At 41.1% G+C, this 18,292-nt stretch overlaps 1 protein-coding gene across 1 annotated transcript; it reads right to left on the bottom strand.

Moving 5' to 3' along the window:
• Positions 1–332: 332 nt before the first annotated feature.
• Positions 333–9,845, bottom strand: NFYB (nuclear transcription factor Y, beta). Its single transcript, XM_009869395.1, has 6 exons — positions 9,747–9,845; positions 9,107–9,237; positions 7,102–7,299; positions 4,917–4,998; positions 1,420–1,499; positions 333–1,220 (listed from the first exon to the last, which is right to left on the bottom strand). Exons 1-6 carry the CDS (start codon positions 9,838–9,840, stop codon positions 1,188–1,190), a joined length of 618 nt encoding a protein of 205 aa, XP_009867697.1. The 5' UTR covers positions 9,841–9,845; the 3' UTR covers positions 333–1,187.
• Positions 9,846–18,292: the final 8,447 nt, after the last annotated feature.

Below are 18,292 nucleotides of genomic sequence, written 5' to 3'. Positions count from 1 at the left end.
CTAACAAAAGTACCCACCTGATTATTAAAGAAACAGCAACGTTACTAAGAACAGCTCACTAAATATACAGAACTACATTACACAGGTAGAGTTTATTGCAAAACCGGGAGAGAGACAGCGAACGAGACGTCTGTCTTCCACTTCAGATCTGTATCACTCGGGGAAGTTTCAGTCACTCTCTCTCACACACACACACACACACGCAGCCTGTACACAGAAAGTCGCTAACACAGTTGAGTTCCCACAGTCTCACAAGAAACCTTAAAACATTTCATTAAAAAGTTAAAATGAGATCTTTTACCACAAGGACTATAAAATATCCTGCCCCCCCCCCACCTTGAATTTCTAAGTTTTGGATTCTGAAAACTAGAGATAAAAAGGAAGAGTTATTTCAGTAGCACAAAGACTACTTTAAATATATCAAAGTAAGTCTAAGGAGAGTTAATGCAACTGAATAAAAAAACCCCAAAAACCCTAAATAAATGAAGACCTGTATCACACACAGTCAGTGTTTATATCAACACTGTTGGTAAGCTTTAAGTCTTTAAATGTAGTAGAGCACTGCTTGTTTTTGATTAACTTTTAATTCTGAAGTCACATTAAAAAAACCCCACAATTGTAGCAATTCTTTTGCGCTGCTAGTTTCATGAGGAAAAAGTCCCTTTCAAAATTTCAATAAATATGGTGACATGTAAAGTTAGTTGAGGCTGTCATGCAAGACAAGTTACATAACCAAGACCAACTCAATCTTTTATAATAAAGGCAACTTGCATTCAAAAATTAACTTTACCCTTACAATTTTATTCAAAGGGTAAACATGAATTAACCCAGCTGTTTACCTGAATTACAAAAGTAACATGATTCAATATGAAAATAAGAAACTGTCTACAAATCTCTGACAGTAATAAATTGCAATATACAATGCATACAGGAGTTATACAGAGCAACAAACTCTTGTACAAAACAAAAATACTTTAATACCTTTAAAATCCAATTTTTTTTTAAAATCATCATGAAAAAGATTTGAATCAGAACTCACACCTCAATTAGTCAAGCTTCTTGTAGCTACATTACAGCTATTTAATATACAAAGAGATAAATCTCTTCACCAGTCATTAAAACTGCCTCTTCGTTAGAGTTGCACAGCTTTTCCGTCTCGTGTTCCCAGATACGAAGTGTTCTTCAAATCATGAGAACTGAATTTGTTGAACACCAGAGATCTAGAGGAAGAAAAACGCACGCTTACATTCAAATGCACCTTTTTGGAAGTTGCACCACAGCCAGCGGCCGTGAATTGTCCCAGCGTTGGAATGGCACGACAGCCACCACCCGAAGGACTAAATAAAACCCATTCTATCCTTCCAAACAGGGCAGCTGAATTAGCACTTGAATTTTAGCAGCAGAAGGAAGAACAAGTACCTGTTGATATGATGTTGTGTAGACCATAACATTCTGCTGTTGGCCATCTGTAGTTATTAAGCCCGCTGGCAACTGGTTAGCTGAAAGAAAGAGCATTTTAAGAAAGTTAGATGGGAACGGCAGGATGCACAGAGCCTTGTTCAATGTGTCTGTCACCATTAAATAACGCTTAATTGTGACCTGCTCTAGAACTAGGGAACTGCTCCTCTCCTGACAGCTGCCGTCTTACACTGTGTATAGACACGCCTGTCACCAAGTGTTACAAGTAAACGAGTTTATTCCTGTTAAGAAGAAGTGCTTAAACAGAACTGAACTTCATTTTGCATCAGATAATCTAAAAATAAGACAGCACCTTGTTCTTCCCCCGTATGTATCTGAAGCAGAACATATGCAGCTGTACGCTGGCAAAGGGGGCTGGAGTTTGCCATTCCAACACTGAAAAAGCCATCTCCAGCATTCAACATCCCAAGGAACCTGGAGAACTGTCTTTTGCTTAGACACAAGGGTAGCACTGGAGTGCATGAAGGTGTGAGGAGCTCAACAAAATCTTTGTGCTGCTTTATGAAACAGGATCTGCCAGGGACTCTGTAACGTGGAAGCCCCATGGAAGAGAGCAGAGATGAACGGAGACGGGCAGTGACTGAAAACCAGGCGCTGCCAGAGCCCAAGTGACTGACTGACTCGCTGGCTGACTTCAGCACACCCTGTGGGCTGTGCACAAGAGCTCTGATTTCACAGAGGAGAGAGGAGGCCAAGGAACAGAGTAAAAAGTACTCCTGACATTTAGAGAGAAAAGACAGAGAGTGATCCTCTTAAGACAAACCTTAACAATAACATGTACGCTGAGCTCAGTGCTATTCAGAGAAGGGATGTTAAAACTGCTACTTGGAAGCAAAGCAGCCAAAGCGGTTAAGACACCGCAGCAAAACATTCTCCACCAGCAGACAAACAATGGAGCTTTTTTCTTTCCGAAGTATGGCTGTTACTATGTATAAATAAGACTTCTAACCCACAAAAACATCTGAAAGCACAGTCTAAGAATCCTAACAGCTTTCATTTGAAAGCTGATGCTTGCGGGGTTTTAAATTGTTCTTTGTTTGGGGTTTCCCCCCCCCACCTTCACTGTACTAATCTTCAAATACTTAAGTTGCAGGTTAAGAGCTGCATTAAGATCGTAGTGAGAAGTAGGTCTGGCAGGTCCAGTATTTTACCGCCCTTTGATGCACACGTTCCACATCTAACACAGTTTAACGCGAAGCCTCTGCCCCAGCCCTGGCATTAGGCTGAGACACAGCGAGCGCTCAGGGTTACACCACAGCAGTAGCGCAGCTCCTCTCCCGCTACTCCTACAGCATGACCATCATTCTGAACAGATCTATCGCTGCCCTGACAGAGAGAAACACCTGTGGCACCCGACACGATCAGTTCTTTTACAGTAATTTTTTTCTTCCTCCTTCTACTACTGAAAGATCTCTTTTGTATCACGCCAAGGCTTAATATTCACTTCCAAAGTCTGCTCTTTCCAAATCACAGCAAATGAAGGCGTATTTTATAGAGCGCCCTGAGGGTCCCAAGCCTGAGGTATTTGAACAAGTGACTGGGAATAGATCTTCAGCATTCTGCAATGTAACAGGGACAGTACATATAATAATTTTATCATAAGCTGGGGAAATACAGTAATATTATTACAAAGCTGGAGAAGAGCTTTTTTTTTTGGCAGTAATAAGACAAGGGGTAACAGCTGTAAACTGAAAGAGAATAGATTTAGATTAGATATAAAGGGATGAAATTATTTTCTGTGAGGGTGGTGAAGCACTGGCACAGGTTGCCCAGGGAAGCTGCAGAAGCCCCCTCCCTGGAAATGTCCAAGGCCAGGCTGGATGGGACTTTGAGCAACCCGGTCTAGCGGGAGGTGTCCCTGCCCATGGCAGGGGGCTTGCAACTAAGTGATCTTTAGGGTCCCTTCCAACTTAAACCATTCCATGATGGTATCAAATTTGGGAAGGGGACAGAGGATCCACAGAAACAAGAGGATTCCTTTTTTCTGCTTTCCATTTTCTGATGTGCATCGTACTCATGCTAAGCAGAGCATGAGTATCCAGAGGAGAAACTTTTTGTGAATTTGCCTCTCTGCCCACACAAAACAAGATACCGGACACGGACACAGTCAGAAGTTTCCAACTATATATTCTCCCTCAACTCTTCAGCTGTGGTTTACATGCTTGAAGTGCAAATCAGAACATATACAAAGTAAACCTTTTAGAATAATCTATATATTGATTTGACAAGCTTCCAAGCTAGAGTGACTCCCAGCAGCTGCAATCTAGAAACCATTAGCAACATACCCAAGGTAAACAAATTGGGCCTATAGTTGTCCCTGTGTCTTACTACTCCTGAACCAACACAGCTATTAAATATGAGCGACTGTGAATAAGAATTTACTATTTGCATTGCCTAACCTTTAATTATAAAATTAAAATAGTCGTATTAAAAACAATATAAAGCTTTCTATAAGTCCTCTGCAATATTTAGGTTTGGATTCTTAATTTCCAGCCAGTTTTATGAGTTTAGGCTCAGGAGTCTGTAGTGTTTTATATAGCCAAAGTCATGTTTCAGATCTCAAATAGGTCATTTCAGTCCTCAGGCTTTGAATTTTTGCGTGTTCAGCAGTTTACCAGTAAATGTTAAACAGAAGATTTATCAGCTACTTGAAAAACTAAATCTCATCAGTAGATATGACTACAGCTGCACCTCCTAATTCTTCTTGTATCAGCTTCAAGATTACCAGACCATAACACGTAAAAGCTAAGGCGAAGACTACGTGTGAGAATCCAGCACCAACAAAACCAACAACAACTGTCAGGTTTTAATTCACAGTACAAGGATGAAAAACTACAACGTACACATATGATGCTCCTCACTCTACAACTTTTAGTTGCTGATCTGTGCGTTCTTTTGAATATAAGAAATACTAAGTGTTTTAGAATTATACAAAGATGATGTTCTTCTCTGGCTCATTTCTCAAAGACGACCTCCTCAAGTCATCAAGTGGGGTTTATTTTACTTTTTCCCCCAACAGTCTTGCAAGTAGAATGAGTGTGGCCTAAATATGTAGCTACTGGGGGGGAAAAAAAAAAGAAAAAAAAAGAAAAAAACCTTTGCACCTTTCATTACAACCTGTGTTTAAGTGTAGAGAAAAATATGAGCACTACTGTATACATTTAAGAGTCTTCTACACTTGACATCAGCTATTACTAGAATGTCGTAATTTATCACTACACTACTTCATTATGACCATAAATTCTACTGGCTGGGAAGAGTTTATCTGAGCACAGGTCATCCTCCAGACATCTCCAATTAAAATCTCAGTGGATCAGAGGTGTAACATGTGGCCAGTTCAGGATGTATTCCTCAAGTAAGAATTCTGATGTCTAAAGGAAGTGCTATTTTAAGAAAAGCCATAGCAATAATATAATAAATTAGAAGGTATTACTTACTAAATGCTTCCTCTGTGAGCTCCTCACTTAGACCGTCTCCAGCTGAAACTGTTCCCCCAATTCCCTTTTCTCCTTTCATTGCCTGAAGAGAGGGGTGGAAAAGGAAGGATTTGTGTTAGAGTACGGTTGGTTTGAGATTGTTTCTAGATCCCGGCAGCTCTAGCCAAGGTTTGGAACTTGCAGAAAAGTCAGTGTGCAGCAGCTGCAGTTTGAAATCCAAGACCTGTAAAACTCCATGGGATTTCAGAACATGCCCAGTACAAGAATATATGAAGGGCTGTTTTCATCTTAGCCGTGCATCTCAGAAACAAAAACTCTGCAGACTAAGATTGTGTAGTTCAAGGAAAGGCATTCACCTTCTGCAGAAAGTCAAAGAACTGCAGTAATCCAGATGGAGTGGTTAAGCGCATTTACAAGAAATCACAGAATCTCAGAACTGCCAAGAATGCACAACATGTGCTTACCAACCACACGCAAGTGCCATCATCACACAAAAGCTGACATTTAAAGATACTGGATTTCTTTTCCTACATCAAGGACTACAGCCAGAAAGAATATCAGCACAGAAAGCCAAGACTCCCAGTCACCCGCATGCACTTTTACAAGTATGAAGTTTGATGCTCTATGCTATAACAGGCGAACATGTAAGAAAATAATACAAGTATAAAAAAGCATCCTCTGCAACTGGTTGATACAAATTAAATATTAAGCTACAAAACAGAAACATTTCACTATATTCAGTACCCTGAAGACAGAACTAGCTAGAACGGAAGTTTAAACTGACGAGCAAAACCATCCAATCCATCCAGTTAAAACTCAAGACCCATACTCTGCTACCACAGCATATGCATCTGCAGAAGTACTGAGACTAGTTAGGCACTCCTTGCATTTTTAATTAAAGCACATACAGCACTTTGACAGCTCATGCTACTTCTACACAGAACTGGAAAAACATAGCACACGGAATACTTCAACTTCTAGATTACACCTCGAGTTATGCAGTTACCACAGCAAACAGCCCCCTGGGAAGGGGAAGCTTCAAGTGCTATCAAGAAATTTGAGGCCTTGAGAAATCTGACCTAGTTGAGAGGCGTCCCTGCAGGGGAGGGACCTCCCATGGCAAGGAGGTTGGATTAGATGATCTCTAAGGTCCCTTCCAGCCTAGGCCATTCTATGATTCTATGAAATGAAATATCATTAGTGAGTCTGTCTCCATTAATTAAAAAATTTAGGATTACAGAACAAAGGAAATCTGAAGAGCATTTCTACCTACAGCACTGCCAATTCAGACATACCTGCTTCATTCACACCTGTAAACCAAGCAGCCATACCAACAGAGGCATCCACATTTAAAAAACAAAAAATTGTTTCAAGGTTTTTTCCACAGGATTATTTTAATCCTGCACATTTTCTTCATTCAGGACTATGAGGGAGTCACTAGATAAAAATACCTTTGATTTGTTTGGTTAAATCTGGTATTCTAAGGTAAAGGAAAAAGTAAGTAAACAAATTTGGCCTCCAGACAGGAGATGGGGGCTAAAGTGCCTACCAGAAGAAAAAAACCCAAGCAGAAGCAACTCCCTTTTCAAAAAGTTCAGATTGCTGAAAGGAAATAAATAACATCACGTTCTGCTAAGAGAAGGGAGAAACTGCTTGGATCACATATCTAGCATGAACTATGTATCAAAAGCAAACTGAGGGACATGCTAAAAAAACAGATTAAAACCCCCCATTGAAGCAGACAGGCTTCCACGTGAGTCATTATTCTGACAAGACAAAAACAACTTATTCTTTTGCAGACCTGAAGCCCAGACAAATAAGAGGCATTAGGCAGTTCCTCAGAGGATGCAGTCTAGTACAATCTTATTGATTGAATCCAAAGATCAAATTAAGTATTCTTAATAAGCACCTTAAAAGAACAGCGTGATTTACTACCAGCAATATATTAGAGAATTTATTCAGTTGAAAGCTTTTTAACTACTTTGAATCAGCAAGTCTAATCAAAATTCTTACTTACTCCTCTTTCTCTTGATAGCCTCTGGAATGCTTTTAAACATTACATTAGTCCTTGACAATAGCTGTGAGATACTGCGTGAGTTATCCATTATACAATTACAATGACAGGGAGCTCAGGATAAAAACAATCAAGTTAAATAAATGAGAGAACGCTGAAGTATATACCAACCTCTCTGAATTTTTGGAGGTATAACTTCAAAGGCTCAACATAGCTATCAAACCCCAAGGTAGACATGGCAAAGAGAATATCCTCTCCATTGATGGTCTTTCTTTTCTCTTGGTGACACCTCTCACTTGCTTCTGACGTTATAAAGCTGATGAATTCACTTACACATTCTTGTACGCATTCCTTTGCGTCCTTTGCAATCTAGTAAGGAAAAAGTATCATAAAATGATTAGTCAAGATACGAGAAGATAAAAAAAACAACAAACCAAAGAATGCACTAGATAATAACAGAAACATCCCAAAACTTGATGATAATACCCATTTAGGGAACACTTGTGAGGGAACCACTGGATATCATCACTCCTCTATGTAAGTGCAGCTGCAACATAGTTTTGACCTAACTTTTAGTATTTTAGGCAGCACAGCCAACTGCCAGAGTCTCCTGAAGTCGTAATGATGTTGTCTATAAGCTTTTACATACAGATGCATCTCAGTATTGCCTGCTTTGCTTACCTACGCCTTGTCTGTAAACACGTTCATTACAATGTCATAGCTCATTTCCATCTTTCTTTTAATAGACCCAACAGCTCCACCCCCACTGCTGTATATTCCCACAAATTCAGCAGTGACGAGTATTTTCATCCTGACCAGATTCAGGGACTAGAATATATGCCTAGGAGCAAGCTTCTCTAATGCTTTAATATTCTGGCATAACTTTTCCAAATGAGAATTCAAATGAGGAAACATAACCCCCTGGCAAAAAAAGAAATAAGTAAATTCGATTATGCTTTTCAGCTGGACAGAAGTAATTTACCAGACCTAAAATAACAGCAAGCATTACTCAAAATTATTTGCAAAGCTGAGGAGCCAACTGAAAGATTGTAATTATTAGGATTCTTAACTCTTTGTATGAGAATAACTTGGTTGCATTGAAAATAAAATAATAACCAGTAACCGTATGTAGAATCTTCACTAGTTCCTGCGGTATTTTCAGACACACATGGCAAGTACTCCTCAGCCAGCACCTTCCCTTGCAGTTTTTCACAAAAATCTCCCTGATTTTTCAAGATAGCTCAACATCCCATATGCTAAATTCTTGAGAAAAACCACATTTTGATCACTAAAAATTTATGACAATATGGACTAGTGAAAAGATTTTCACAGCAAAGATATAAATGTAACACCCAGAGCTCCAGAAAGCCCTGAAAACTATAAAAGTACAAGCAGATGCAAGTAGATTATGTCTTGCTTCTATTTAGAGTTATCTCAAAAAAAAAAAAAAAAGAAAAATTAGCTAGAGGAAATGTTACTGGGGCAGGAATTGTATTGAAATAGAACAGAGGAACAGCAAGTAACAGGAGTCCTGCAAAGGTTTAAGATAAACAGGTACAACAGTAAAATGCTGATACAGTCACCAGCTCAGCAGAACAGATTAAAAAGTCTTGTTCTTAAAACTAAGAAATAAGTCTTTCAATAGCTGGCCTTATCTGCTACATGGTATAAGGCAGACTTCTTAGGTCATTTTTGCATTTAGGTATGTAAATGTATCAACAATGAAAGACGTAACCATTCTTTTCAGGATGAGAACTGGATTTTCAATTCACCCAAAACAGTTCACTTATTCAAAATTTTATGCACCTCAATAAAATCAGATTAAGTTTCATATGAGATAATTGCACAGAAAATATTCTTACTGTTACAGGATTGTCACCAGGTCTGACCCATCATGACGATTTCAGAGAACACGTTAAAAGGGCTTTGAGCCCTATGAAGAACAGAGTTCTGGATACTTTACAGCAGTTACTAAAGCTTTCAGAAATGTAAGAAAAACAGACTTGGTCTCTATTGCCTCCTGCTCAGATTTTTTTTTTTTTCCTTTTATTTTCTAAGGTTTTCCTCCAATAAACGAGGATCATGTGGAAAAATATATTGCTCTGCCAGCTCAAGTTCACTCAGAGGAAGGAATAAAACTCATTAACACACTTTCTTTACCAGATGAGGGTATTACCTTTCCTGTTTGGGGTATGGCATTTTTCATTATCCTTGCCACATTTGCAATTGGAAGATATATATCTTGTTCTCTAAAACTCTCTTTTGAGCCATTTGTATCTTCATGATCATTCATGCTGTCCTCTGTGTCTAATGAGATAAAGAAAAGTTAACAGAAATTGTATTTAATAGGCAACAGGCATAATTGAGTCAGTTTAAAATCTTACACTGAAGGATGAAGAGCTTTGAAAGCACAGTTTATTAACATTGTAAAAATAATTAAAAAAACAGATACAACACCAGGGTTCCTTTATGGTTGCTCAATATCATCTTTATCACATTATGTGCAAAAATATAAGTGGTTGCTAAACACCAGCCATTCTTAGTGTCATATGAAAATACAAACTGTTTCCTAGAACATCCATTTTTTTTTTGGTTATCACCTGAATAGACTCTGTGTCAACACTGAGAAATCTAACCCCCACCTTCAGACTGCAGGAAAAAAAAAGCTTTATGCAGTGAGTCCTTATGAAACAAACAATTGCAACTTCTTAGCTTTAAAGAAGATAGCAGAGAACAATAGAAGAACTGGAAGAAAATGTATAAATATACAAATACATACACACAGAAACAGTAGTATCTGCTGTAAGATTTCTTACCATCGTGAGGCTGTATCACATAGTGACTGCCACCAATGTAATCTCCAGCAATTCCTAACTGAGATGCGTCCGTTGTGGAGCTATCACCATCCATCTACAACCAGAGGAAGGAAACCTTTCAGGTATGTTCTAGGCCATTCTATAATCTATGTTTGTAACACCATTAAGTGCAGGTATTGCTGAAAACCAGCACTTTAGTAAACCACGAACTATCAGAACAATTTATACAAATTATAAATACTTTGTCCTTGGAGAACAGTACCCCCTCTCTCATTACTGAGCTTTATTGATAGTGGAAATAGCAAAACTGTTTGATGAAGCTTCCCAAAAACTTCAGCCAGAGACACAGGCTCATTTGGTTCCAGTAGCACATACACAGCAACCTGGTTCTGCTCCCATGAGAGTCTGACCAGAACAGGTCAAAGCATCTGTTTCTCTGAACCTGCAAAACCTACAGCACGTCACTGACTGTGTGACAGAGTGCAGCCTTCTCTCTCCATAACCCTCCACCCAAACAGCTTTTGTCAAGCCCAAACTTCTCCCAGCCAGACCTCAGGCCCAAGCTCTGCATCCTCACCCTCTCCCAGTGCCTTCCAAGTCACGTTTTCTTTTGCTTTCCCTGGTCCTGCCCTGCCTCACTGCCCCGGGCATCCTTCACTGCTCCTCTCACAGTGTCCTGATGTGGTGGACAACAAGAAGCCTTCTCCTTGAGGCTTTAGAGATGGGGCCACAGGTTTAACAGGTTAATTGAATGCCAGGAGAAAGAGGAAAGCCAAAGGAGCCAACACATTGCTCCCTGGCTAAGGACCTTTGTCCTGGGAAGCACCAACCACGTTTCAGCTGGAGGAGTCTGGGAGAATCCTGCCTCCTCCCTTCCAAAGGGGCAAAACTACTGACACTGCCAGCAACCATTTGCCTGGCAGTCTCAACACGTGCTTGGTGAGTAAGTTGAGAGCTCTGACAGTGCTGCTCTGAACACAGGCTGCAGCCCCGAGGCTCCTCGGCAGCCCGCCGTCTCACCGCTCAGAGGCATCGCGTGCATCGCACCTCCTCGTGCCGCGGTGGCGAAAGAGGTGAAGATGCCTCCTACATCTCCCAGACGTTCACACCTCTTCAGTAGCGGACTTGTCACAACAGTAATGCAACACAGCGCTGCCTTCTGCATCCACGCTTTGCCACCATACACAACATGAAGATACACCTGCATCCCGACAACGGCAAAGGCTTCAGCCCACGTAATCTGTTACCATATTACATTTTGCCTGTTTACAGGAATAACAAATTTCCTTCAACACCATCAGCAGGTGCTCAGTAGAAAGCTTAGACCTGTTAAAAAAAAATCATGGCAGACAACAGTTCCTCTTTCAAAGGAGCTATTGTAGCAGTGCCAAACATAAGTGTGAATTCAAGCCTCCTGCTTTTTAAACTTTTGGACAATCTTAACTTTTATTTTCCCAGTTGCAGGTGTCTTGAAAATGAGTATATTAAAAATAAACTTTGGCAGACCATTTAGCTCCCATGCTATTTTTCCACGCAAGGCAGTATTTTTGCAGTCATGTGCTTTAAAAATGCTTCCTTTGGGAAGTGGAAACAATGCAAAAAATAAGGAGGGAGAAGGGGTTCCTAGCACACACAAACTCTTTCAGCACTGGCACACATTTCCAAGGGGGGTTGGGTTCTTTAAACATGTTTAGAGGTGCAGTAGCAGATTCACCTTCGCCCCAGATCTTTTTGGCTACACTTAATATCAAACCACTCTGTTAGCATTTGCTTATCTACCTGTTTGCTAGCAAACTGGCTCTTCCATTCCCATTCTACACTTCGAAGAGCTCCTTCTCCAGACCAGCACTTCCCATCCTCCGCTCCTGAACCCCCAGCTGTTGCCGAGGGGAGCAGCCAGCCTTACAGACAAGCTAAGCACACGCACAGCCCCACAAGAGGCAGAACCCTTCTTGACTCACTCGCTGACCTACACCAGCTGTGCAGGTACCCTGGTGTCTTTGGAAAATAACCTCTGCCCCAAAGGGTTGCGTGGTCAGTGCCAGTGAGACCGTGCAGATCACTCCTTCCCAGAACCATTAGCCTGAAGAGGAGGAGGGAGGGAGCGATCGTGTGCTATTTTTATACCTACCTAGAAATACGAGCAATTTAACCTCTCTCTCTTCCAAACTTTGCCCGTGGCCACAGGGCTGTGTTTCAGTTTCAAAACCTCGAGGCAATGTCCGGTGCTACGCTTGGCCACAGATGCACGCGTCACCCGAGAGCTGCTCACATTCAAGGCAATGCTACCACAGCTGGATGTAGCCTTAGGAGCTGCTTAAGAGAAAAAAACAAAACAAAGCAACTACCCCACATCCCTTCTACTACCTCTTCTTCATTGTACAGAAACGCACACGCTCACTGCTTTTTTTCAAAACACTCCTGGTCCCTTTTGATGGGCTTTTGTAAAACAGTTTCACTTCTCACGCAGCAGCTCTGCCCAAAGGAAGGGTAGCGTTTTAGGCGTTAGCCTTCCATGTGCCAACTTTCACGTGAATTCGCTTTGCCTGCATTTCGCAGACTCTTTGTTGGGAGGTTTAACTTTGCTTTTCACTTTTCCAAAGGGTCTGCAGTTTGCTTACTCAGTTCACTCTAATGACAATGCAAGGATATCACAATTGTGCACGTGAAGATCACCAAAACGACATTATCCATCATGAAGAGAGTTGTGTCTCTGTTTTCCTTCTACAGTTTAAAGCTATTAACGTTCTGCAGTCTGGTAAATCCCAAAAGTTACCTCCAAAATTATGTTAGGATTTTCTGGCAGCCTCGTTCTCAGTTTCGGCTCTCTGACCCCTACTAGAATTTGACTCAGAATTAAGGTCTTCACAAAATTTAAGCATTAAGTTTACTCAGCCCCAGTACCATTTTAAATTACTTTATGTTTCTTTCCCTCTCTTTCATCAGTCTTGTATGAAACATATCTTCTTAAATGTTTCCTTCTTCCAGGATTGCAATATTCCTCAAATTTCTGCAGCGAAATAATTCTCTGGTTTCTGCTCACCTGTCCTGCAGGCTACACCATCTGAATCTTCACTGCAATGAAGGTTCAGAGCAATACCATCTTCTTTTCATTAGCCCAGCTCACCTTCAAAAAACAATTCCTGCTTGAATCTCTTTTAAGCCTCTACTGCATCTGTAAACAGTTTTGGCCACATTAGATTAATGCATCCTCAAGGCAAAAAAAGCTTTGCTTTTCTTTTCTGTGTGCACATTTCCATATCTACTTACAGTACACATTATTTCACAATTAGCGTGAATTTGAGCGGAAGCTTATCAACATTAGGAATCTAAAGTAGCGATTAGCAAAATTGACAGGAAAAGGCTTGTGAAAGCATAAAGATCTGTCTCAGATAAAGAAAACAGGGGCTGACAGCTTAACATCAATTTAAATTACTTCTGTACGTATTAAAGACAGATTTTTAGCTGCCAGGACAACCTTTGGACAGGGGATTACACACAGTGTAACATCCTTCTGCGTAACGCTTGGCATAACCAGCTCCTAAGCCAGGATCACAGGATAATTCAGGTTAGAAGGGGCCTCAGAAGGTCTCTGCTCCAACCCCTGCTCAAAGCAGGACCAGCTCAGAGCTCAGGGCAGATCACTTGGGGCTTTATCCAGACACATCTTGAAGATGTCCATGGACAGAGCCTGCCCAGCCAACCCGTGAACTTCTTCCGCAGCTTGGCTGGCCTTGCAGTGAAAAAATAAGCATGGTCTCTGCACACTGCTTCAATCCAAGTAAGCTTGATGGAAGAATTTCAGTTGTATTTGTCATTTAATTCAAATCTAGATCTAGACATCTGAATATAGCAATGAAAAATAATATACTGGTTGGTCACCCTATTAGCATTTTCTTTTTGAGCTCGATGGATGACATAGACATGACTCTGCTGTAAAATGTGACTGCTGCTATCCTAATCACCTCATAATTAACACAGTGACATGTCCTGTTATGGTTTTAATTTCAGATGCTCAAAACTTAAGTCAATCACCACCTATCTGACTGTCAGCTCAGCACAAGGTCTGTAACAGCTACAACGCAGTGCAACGCTCGGAAAAGGAGCAAACGCTGCTCTCAATACACTGTTGATAGTTAATTGCCCCCTCTAAACAAACAAAAGAAAACAAACAAACAAAAAAGACACAAAACAAACTAAACTCACAGTGTCCCTGAAGTTGCTCCAAAAAGGCAGCGGTCCAACATAGCATAGAAACAACACCCTGCCTACAGTAACTGCAGTCACTGGCAGACTGAAAGGTTGGTGCATTTAGTAGGAAGAGCTACTTCTTTGGGTGGAAGCAGAGGCTAAATTTCATCAACAGGCAGAATCCTGGAAGATCGAATCCTAAAGGGTTCTGATGGGCAAAAGCGCTCCTCTCGGATCTTGCTTTAGGCCCTGCAGCTGTCACTCCTTTCTTTAAAGAAAAGTACCTATTTGCAGGTCACACATCCCATTTGCTCGGCAGTTTCGGCACAGGGACACTGCAACGCCTTTTAATACAAGACGGTGTCTCCTACACCCGCGTGGCTGCTGAATGGCACGAGGGCTCCCAACACGCGGGTCCGGCAGCACCAACTGCACGCAGCTGCGAGAAGCACTTGCTGTGTGCTGTACATTACCCTTAGCCTTTAGTGCAAGGAAAAGGCTGAGGCTCCTCCAAGCATACATATATTGACTTCATCAAGGCTGAGACCTAAGAACATCTGGAGTGACGTGTGAGTCTCCAAAGCAACCATGCCACCATCCGATTTTCATCAACAACGAGAGAAAGAAGTCAAGTAAGTACACAACACTCAACCTAAGATATTCAGAGGTACCTTGCAAGAAGCATCAGTGCAAAGTTTTCTCGTGGTGGTCTTCCGCTGCTTTTTTTTAAAATCTCTAATGAAAAAGACTATTACTATGAACATACAATTTAATGAATCCAGGAAAATTAACCTGAGAAATATGTTTAAAAAGAAACATTACAGATCAAGGACATGAAAGAAAATTCAGTGATAAGATGCAAGTGAACGAAAATACAGGTTTACACTGACATCTGGTAGAAAATTTTAAGGAAGACGCTTAAAAAATATGCTCCTCTCAGCTGCCTACAACTTGAAGACTATTCCTATATATGTATACTGAATTAATAAAACCTCAGTATCTCAAAGTAAATCTTGCATCCTGTTTAGAAGATCTATTAGAATACCATCAGTGGCTCAGCTAAGTGATAACTAAAGAATAATGCAAGCCCAGAGCTGTTAGCACTGAGGAGACAAAGGGTCTAAAATTTAGTACAAAAAGCACAAATAAGAAACAAATAAGATTTTTTTAATTTTTTTTTCAGAATAGGGAAGCTATCCAGCTATGATTTGAAAAACCAGTCCTTTGAGGGGAAACCAAAGGCCTCTTGTGATATAAGTACTTCATGTGGTATTTATCCACCCTATCTCCCAAAATTGCAACCCTACAAACGGGAGAGCAGAAGATGACGTGCAATGAACTTGGTACACTTTCGACAGTTGTCCCTGCCACAAAAGCAGGACAGAAATTATAACTAAAACTGTAGGTAGCAACACATCAGTCACTGTAGGTTAATTTTGCCACCACACCTTCTCACAGGAGATGTAAAGCTGTAGGTAACAGCAGAAACAACATGCATTTGAGGTTTCTGCACCTTCACATGCTCCTCCTAAAGAGAAACACAGAAAGAATTTTTACTTGAAAACACAATTTTAACTTCCTTTTGGTTTTCAACGATTTCTGGAGAACCTAATTTCCCACTGACTTCTCACTTGGCAGCAAAGCAGCATCTCCTGCAGCAACAAACACCAACTGGTAAACACGTTCACAGGACATCGCTTGAGCAGACCCACAAAAAAAATAAAGTTAAAACCCCTTAGCATGTGTGTAGAACACAAAGAGATGCTATGCTGCCTCTCTCCATCTCAGGCTCCTCTAATCTCTCGCATCCAGTGTTTTCCCCCACAGCAGAATAACATTAGGATAAACTGAGATTGATGCCAAGAGGACTTGACTACGTCACTAAGGCTCGTTAGCACCGAGGCTGTACCAGGCTCCTTCCCCTGGACCACAGGGAGGGAACCTTTCCTTTATGAAATCCAGAAAGGGCCTTTCCACCTTCCTGCTGCACGTACCAGCGTTATCAACGTCACTGCTTGTCTCACAAGCCCTGATGGCACCGGCCACCAGTCCCCTCCGCACGGATCCAGCTGTGCCAGCACACGCGGTGTCTCCGTGCGAGGCCAGCTCACTGCTCACATGCAAAATACACAGGTTAGCTGCAAAATACACGAGTGGACTAACATGTGTATTTTTACATCAAGAAGGAGTGGATCAGCAATACAGAGCAAACAGGAGAAACTGAGTTTCCAAGCCTTCTTCTCTTTTTTGGCAGTGAAAGAGATGCTGGAGGGGAAAAAAACGCCAAAACTGAGAACAGAGGAGTGGAGGCAGTTTTATTGCTTTTGCAGAAGATGGAAGAAGGCCACAGCACCGAACAGACAGCACCAGCACCTCCTTACTCCCGCAACACTGACCAAAAGCCCTATATTATCTTTCTGTATTAATGTTCTGATGCTTTTCTTGCAATTTTTATTAACAAGCAGTTTTTATTAACTGCTTATTAAAGCAGCAATCCACAAATTCTGCCTTTTTCTTTTATATGTTTGATAACATTTCTAAGCTGACAACATTCTTCTTTCACTACAGTGCATCAAGTGTGCCAAGAGGCTTACTGCTCTCAAAGCAACAGGGCAAGTAAGAGTTTTACCAAACTAGTTCAGACCAGGAGAGTATTTTCAGTCAAAATTATCAAATTTACTGACATTTCCTGCTCGGTCCCCATGTGTTGCCTGATCTAGTTGAGAGGTGTCCCTTCCCATGGCAGGGAGGTTGGATTAAATGATCTCTAAAGTCCATTACAGCCAAGGTCATTCTATGATTCTATGATTTCCTTCTATTCTATTGGTGTTACTTACACATGTTGTTTAGTACGCGTACATAGTCATGTTTTGCACTTGTATGAGCATCCTGCCACCAAAACTTCTAAATATTTTGTTTCTCTAAAGTACTATTGTACTCAGTACAGAAGTCAAGTTTCTTTCTAAGCAAAACTTTAAAGGTGAAGTGACATTAGAGACTTGCATTTGAAAGCACTAAGTCTTGCAAGCCTTTTTATAGTGTTGACAGAATGAGACACCTAAGTTTCATAGTATTTAATGTTTTGCATCTTCACAATATCTTGAACAATCTTCTTCACTCAGTTTCTGCACACTGCCTTCCTTCATGTAATTATTACCACAAATAAGAGGTTATCTATTAAACTTTGAATTGCTGTAATCGCCAAATATTAAAGTCTGAAGAGTAATACCCAGCATTCTTGACTTTTTCCAAATTTCATAGCCAGAAGCGTTAGCAGCCAAGACTGTATATAATCACCTGCTCAGTGCAGAGCACAAGCAACTCATGTAGACCTCAAATGATTCAGATTAAACCATCTTGGATCTCCCAGAGAATTACAGGTGGATCCTCCCTTAACTTTGAAACTGTCATGTCCTAGGCTGCATAAGCAAAGAAAAAAAAGAAAGTAATCACCAATCTTATTGTTTAGGAACACTATGCTAACAATTCTGCATAAACATAATTTCTCCATTCCTGCAAGCTAATGAAAGTCAGACTGCGAATAATGTGGCTCCTTCCATTTTGCTTTTAGCTACTATTTTGCCTGAGCTTCCTTTTTTTTTAATTGATGAGAGTTTCCACTTCTCAGCAAGATAGGCAAAGGTTGCTACATATAAGAGCACCCACTCCAGGGCTGAAATCCAGATTTCTACATCCCTCGCTGCCGACAAATGTTTGGGTAACTGTTATCAATTACTTCGCTCTTTCAAAACCAATCCAAGCACACTAGGTAGCTTTTACATGACAGCTCTTTGCAGAGCAAAACCTATTTAACTAAACCTCAAGGAAACTGGTGAATCTTGGAAGTTGACCAGTTCATGCAGTATTGCAGCAGGACTTAGGACGGTTTCTTTAACCAGTGTATCTTAACACCTGCAGAAACAGTACAGGAACATGTTTTTTTAAAAAGAAAGTAATTTTCCCAATACTGTCTGTGAATAACCTACACACTACTCTCCAGGATCACCAACCACGTAATTTCTGGACAGAGCAGTGGCCAGCACACAGGGCTATGCCCAAGAACACTTCCCAAACACCCAACACTCGCGCAGACACCGAGAATGGCTGGCTCCCACCCGTCCCCTACCTGCAGCTCGGCCGTGCCAGCCCCTCAGCCTCGCTTCCCGACTTCATGCCCTTCAGTGCTGCAGCACCAGCCAGCGCAGGGGCACGGGGAAACCTTCCTCCTCACACCCGCAGCCTCCAGGCCCTCTTTGCGCCCAGCTCACACCTGCCCGACACCTCGCCTACTGGGACCGTTTTCAAAACGAAAAACACCAGGGGTCTCCACTTCTTAACCAATTTTATTGTTGCTG

This window comes from Apaloderma vittatum, unplaced genomic scaffold (assembly GCF_000703405.1).
Source record: "Apaloderma vittatum isolate BGI_N311 unplaced genomic scaffold, ASM70340v1 scaffold36995, whole genome shotgun sequence".
In the NCBI taxonomy this organism is placed as follows: domain Eukaryota; kingdom Metazoa; phylum Chordata; class Aves; order Trogoniformes; family Trogonidae; genus Apaloderma; species Apaloderma vittatum.
Note: the sequence above shows the minus strand (reverse complement) of the source record. Positions and strands in the feature narration are given on the sequence as shown.

Coding starts and splice junctions, on each gene's coding strand:
- NFYB (XM_009869395.1), bottom strand. CDS start 9,840: ATGGATGGTGATAGCTCCACAACGGACGCATCTCAGTTAGGAATTGCT. Junction 1,500..4,916: donor GCTCACAGAGGAAGCATTTA/GTAAGTAATACC, acceptor TCTTTCTTTCAG/CTAACCAGTTGCCAGCGGGC. Junction 1,221..1,419: donor ACACAACATCATATCAACAG/GTACTTGTTCTT, acceptor TTCTTCCTCTAG/ATCTCTGGTGTTCAACAAAT.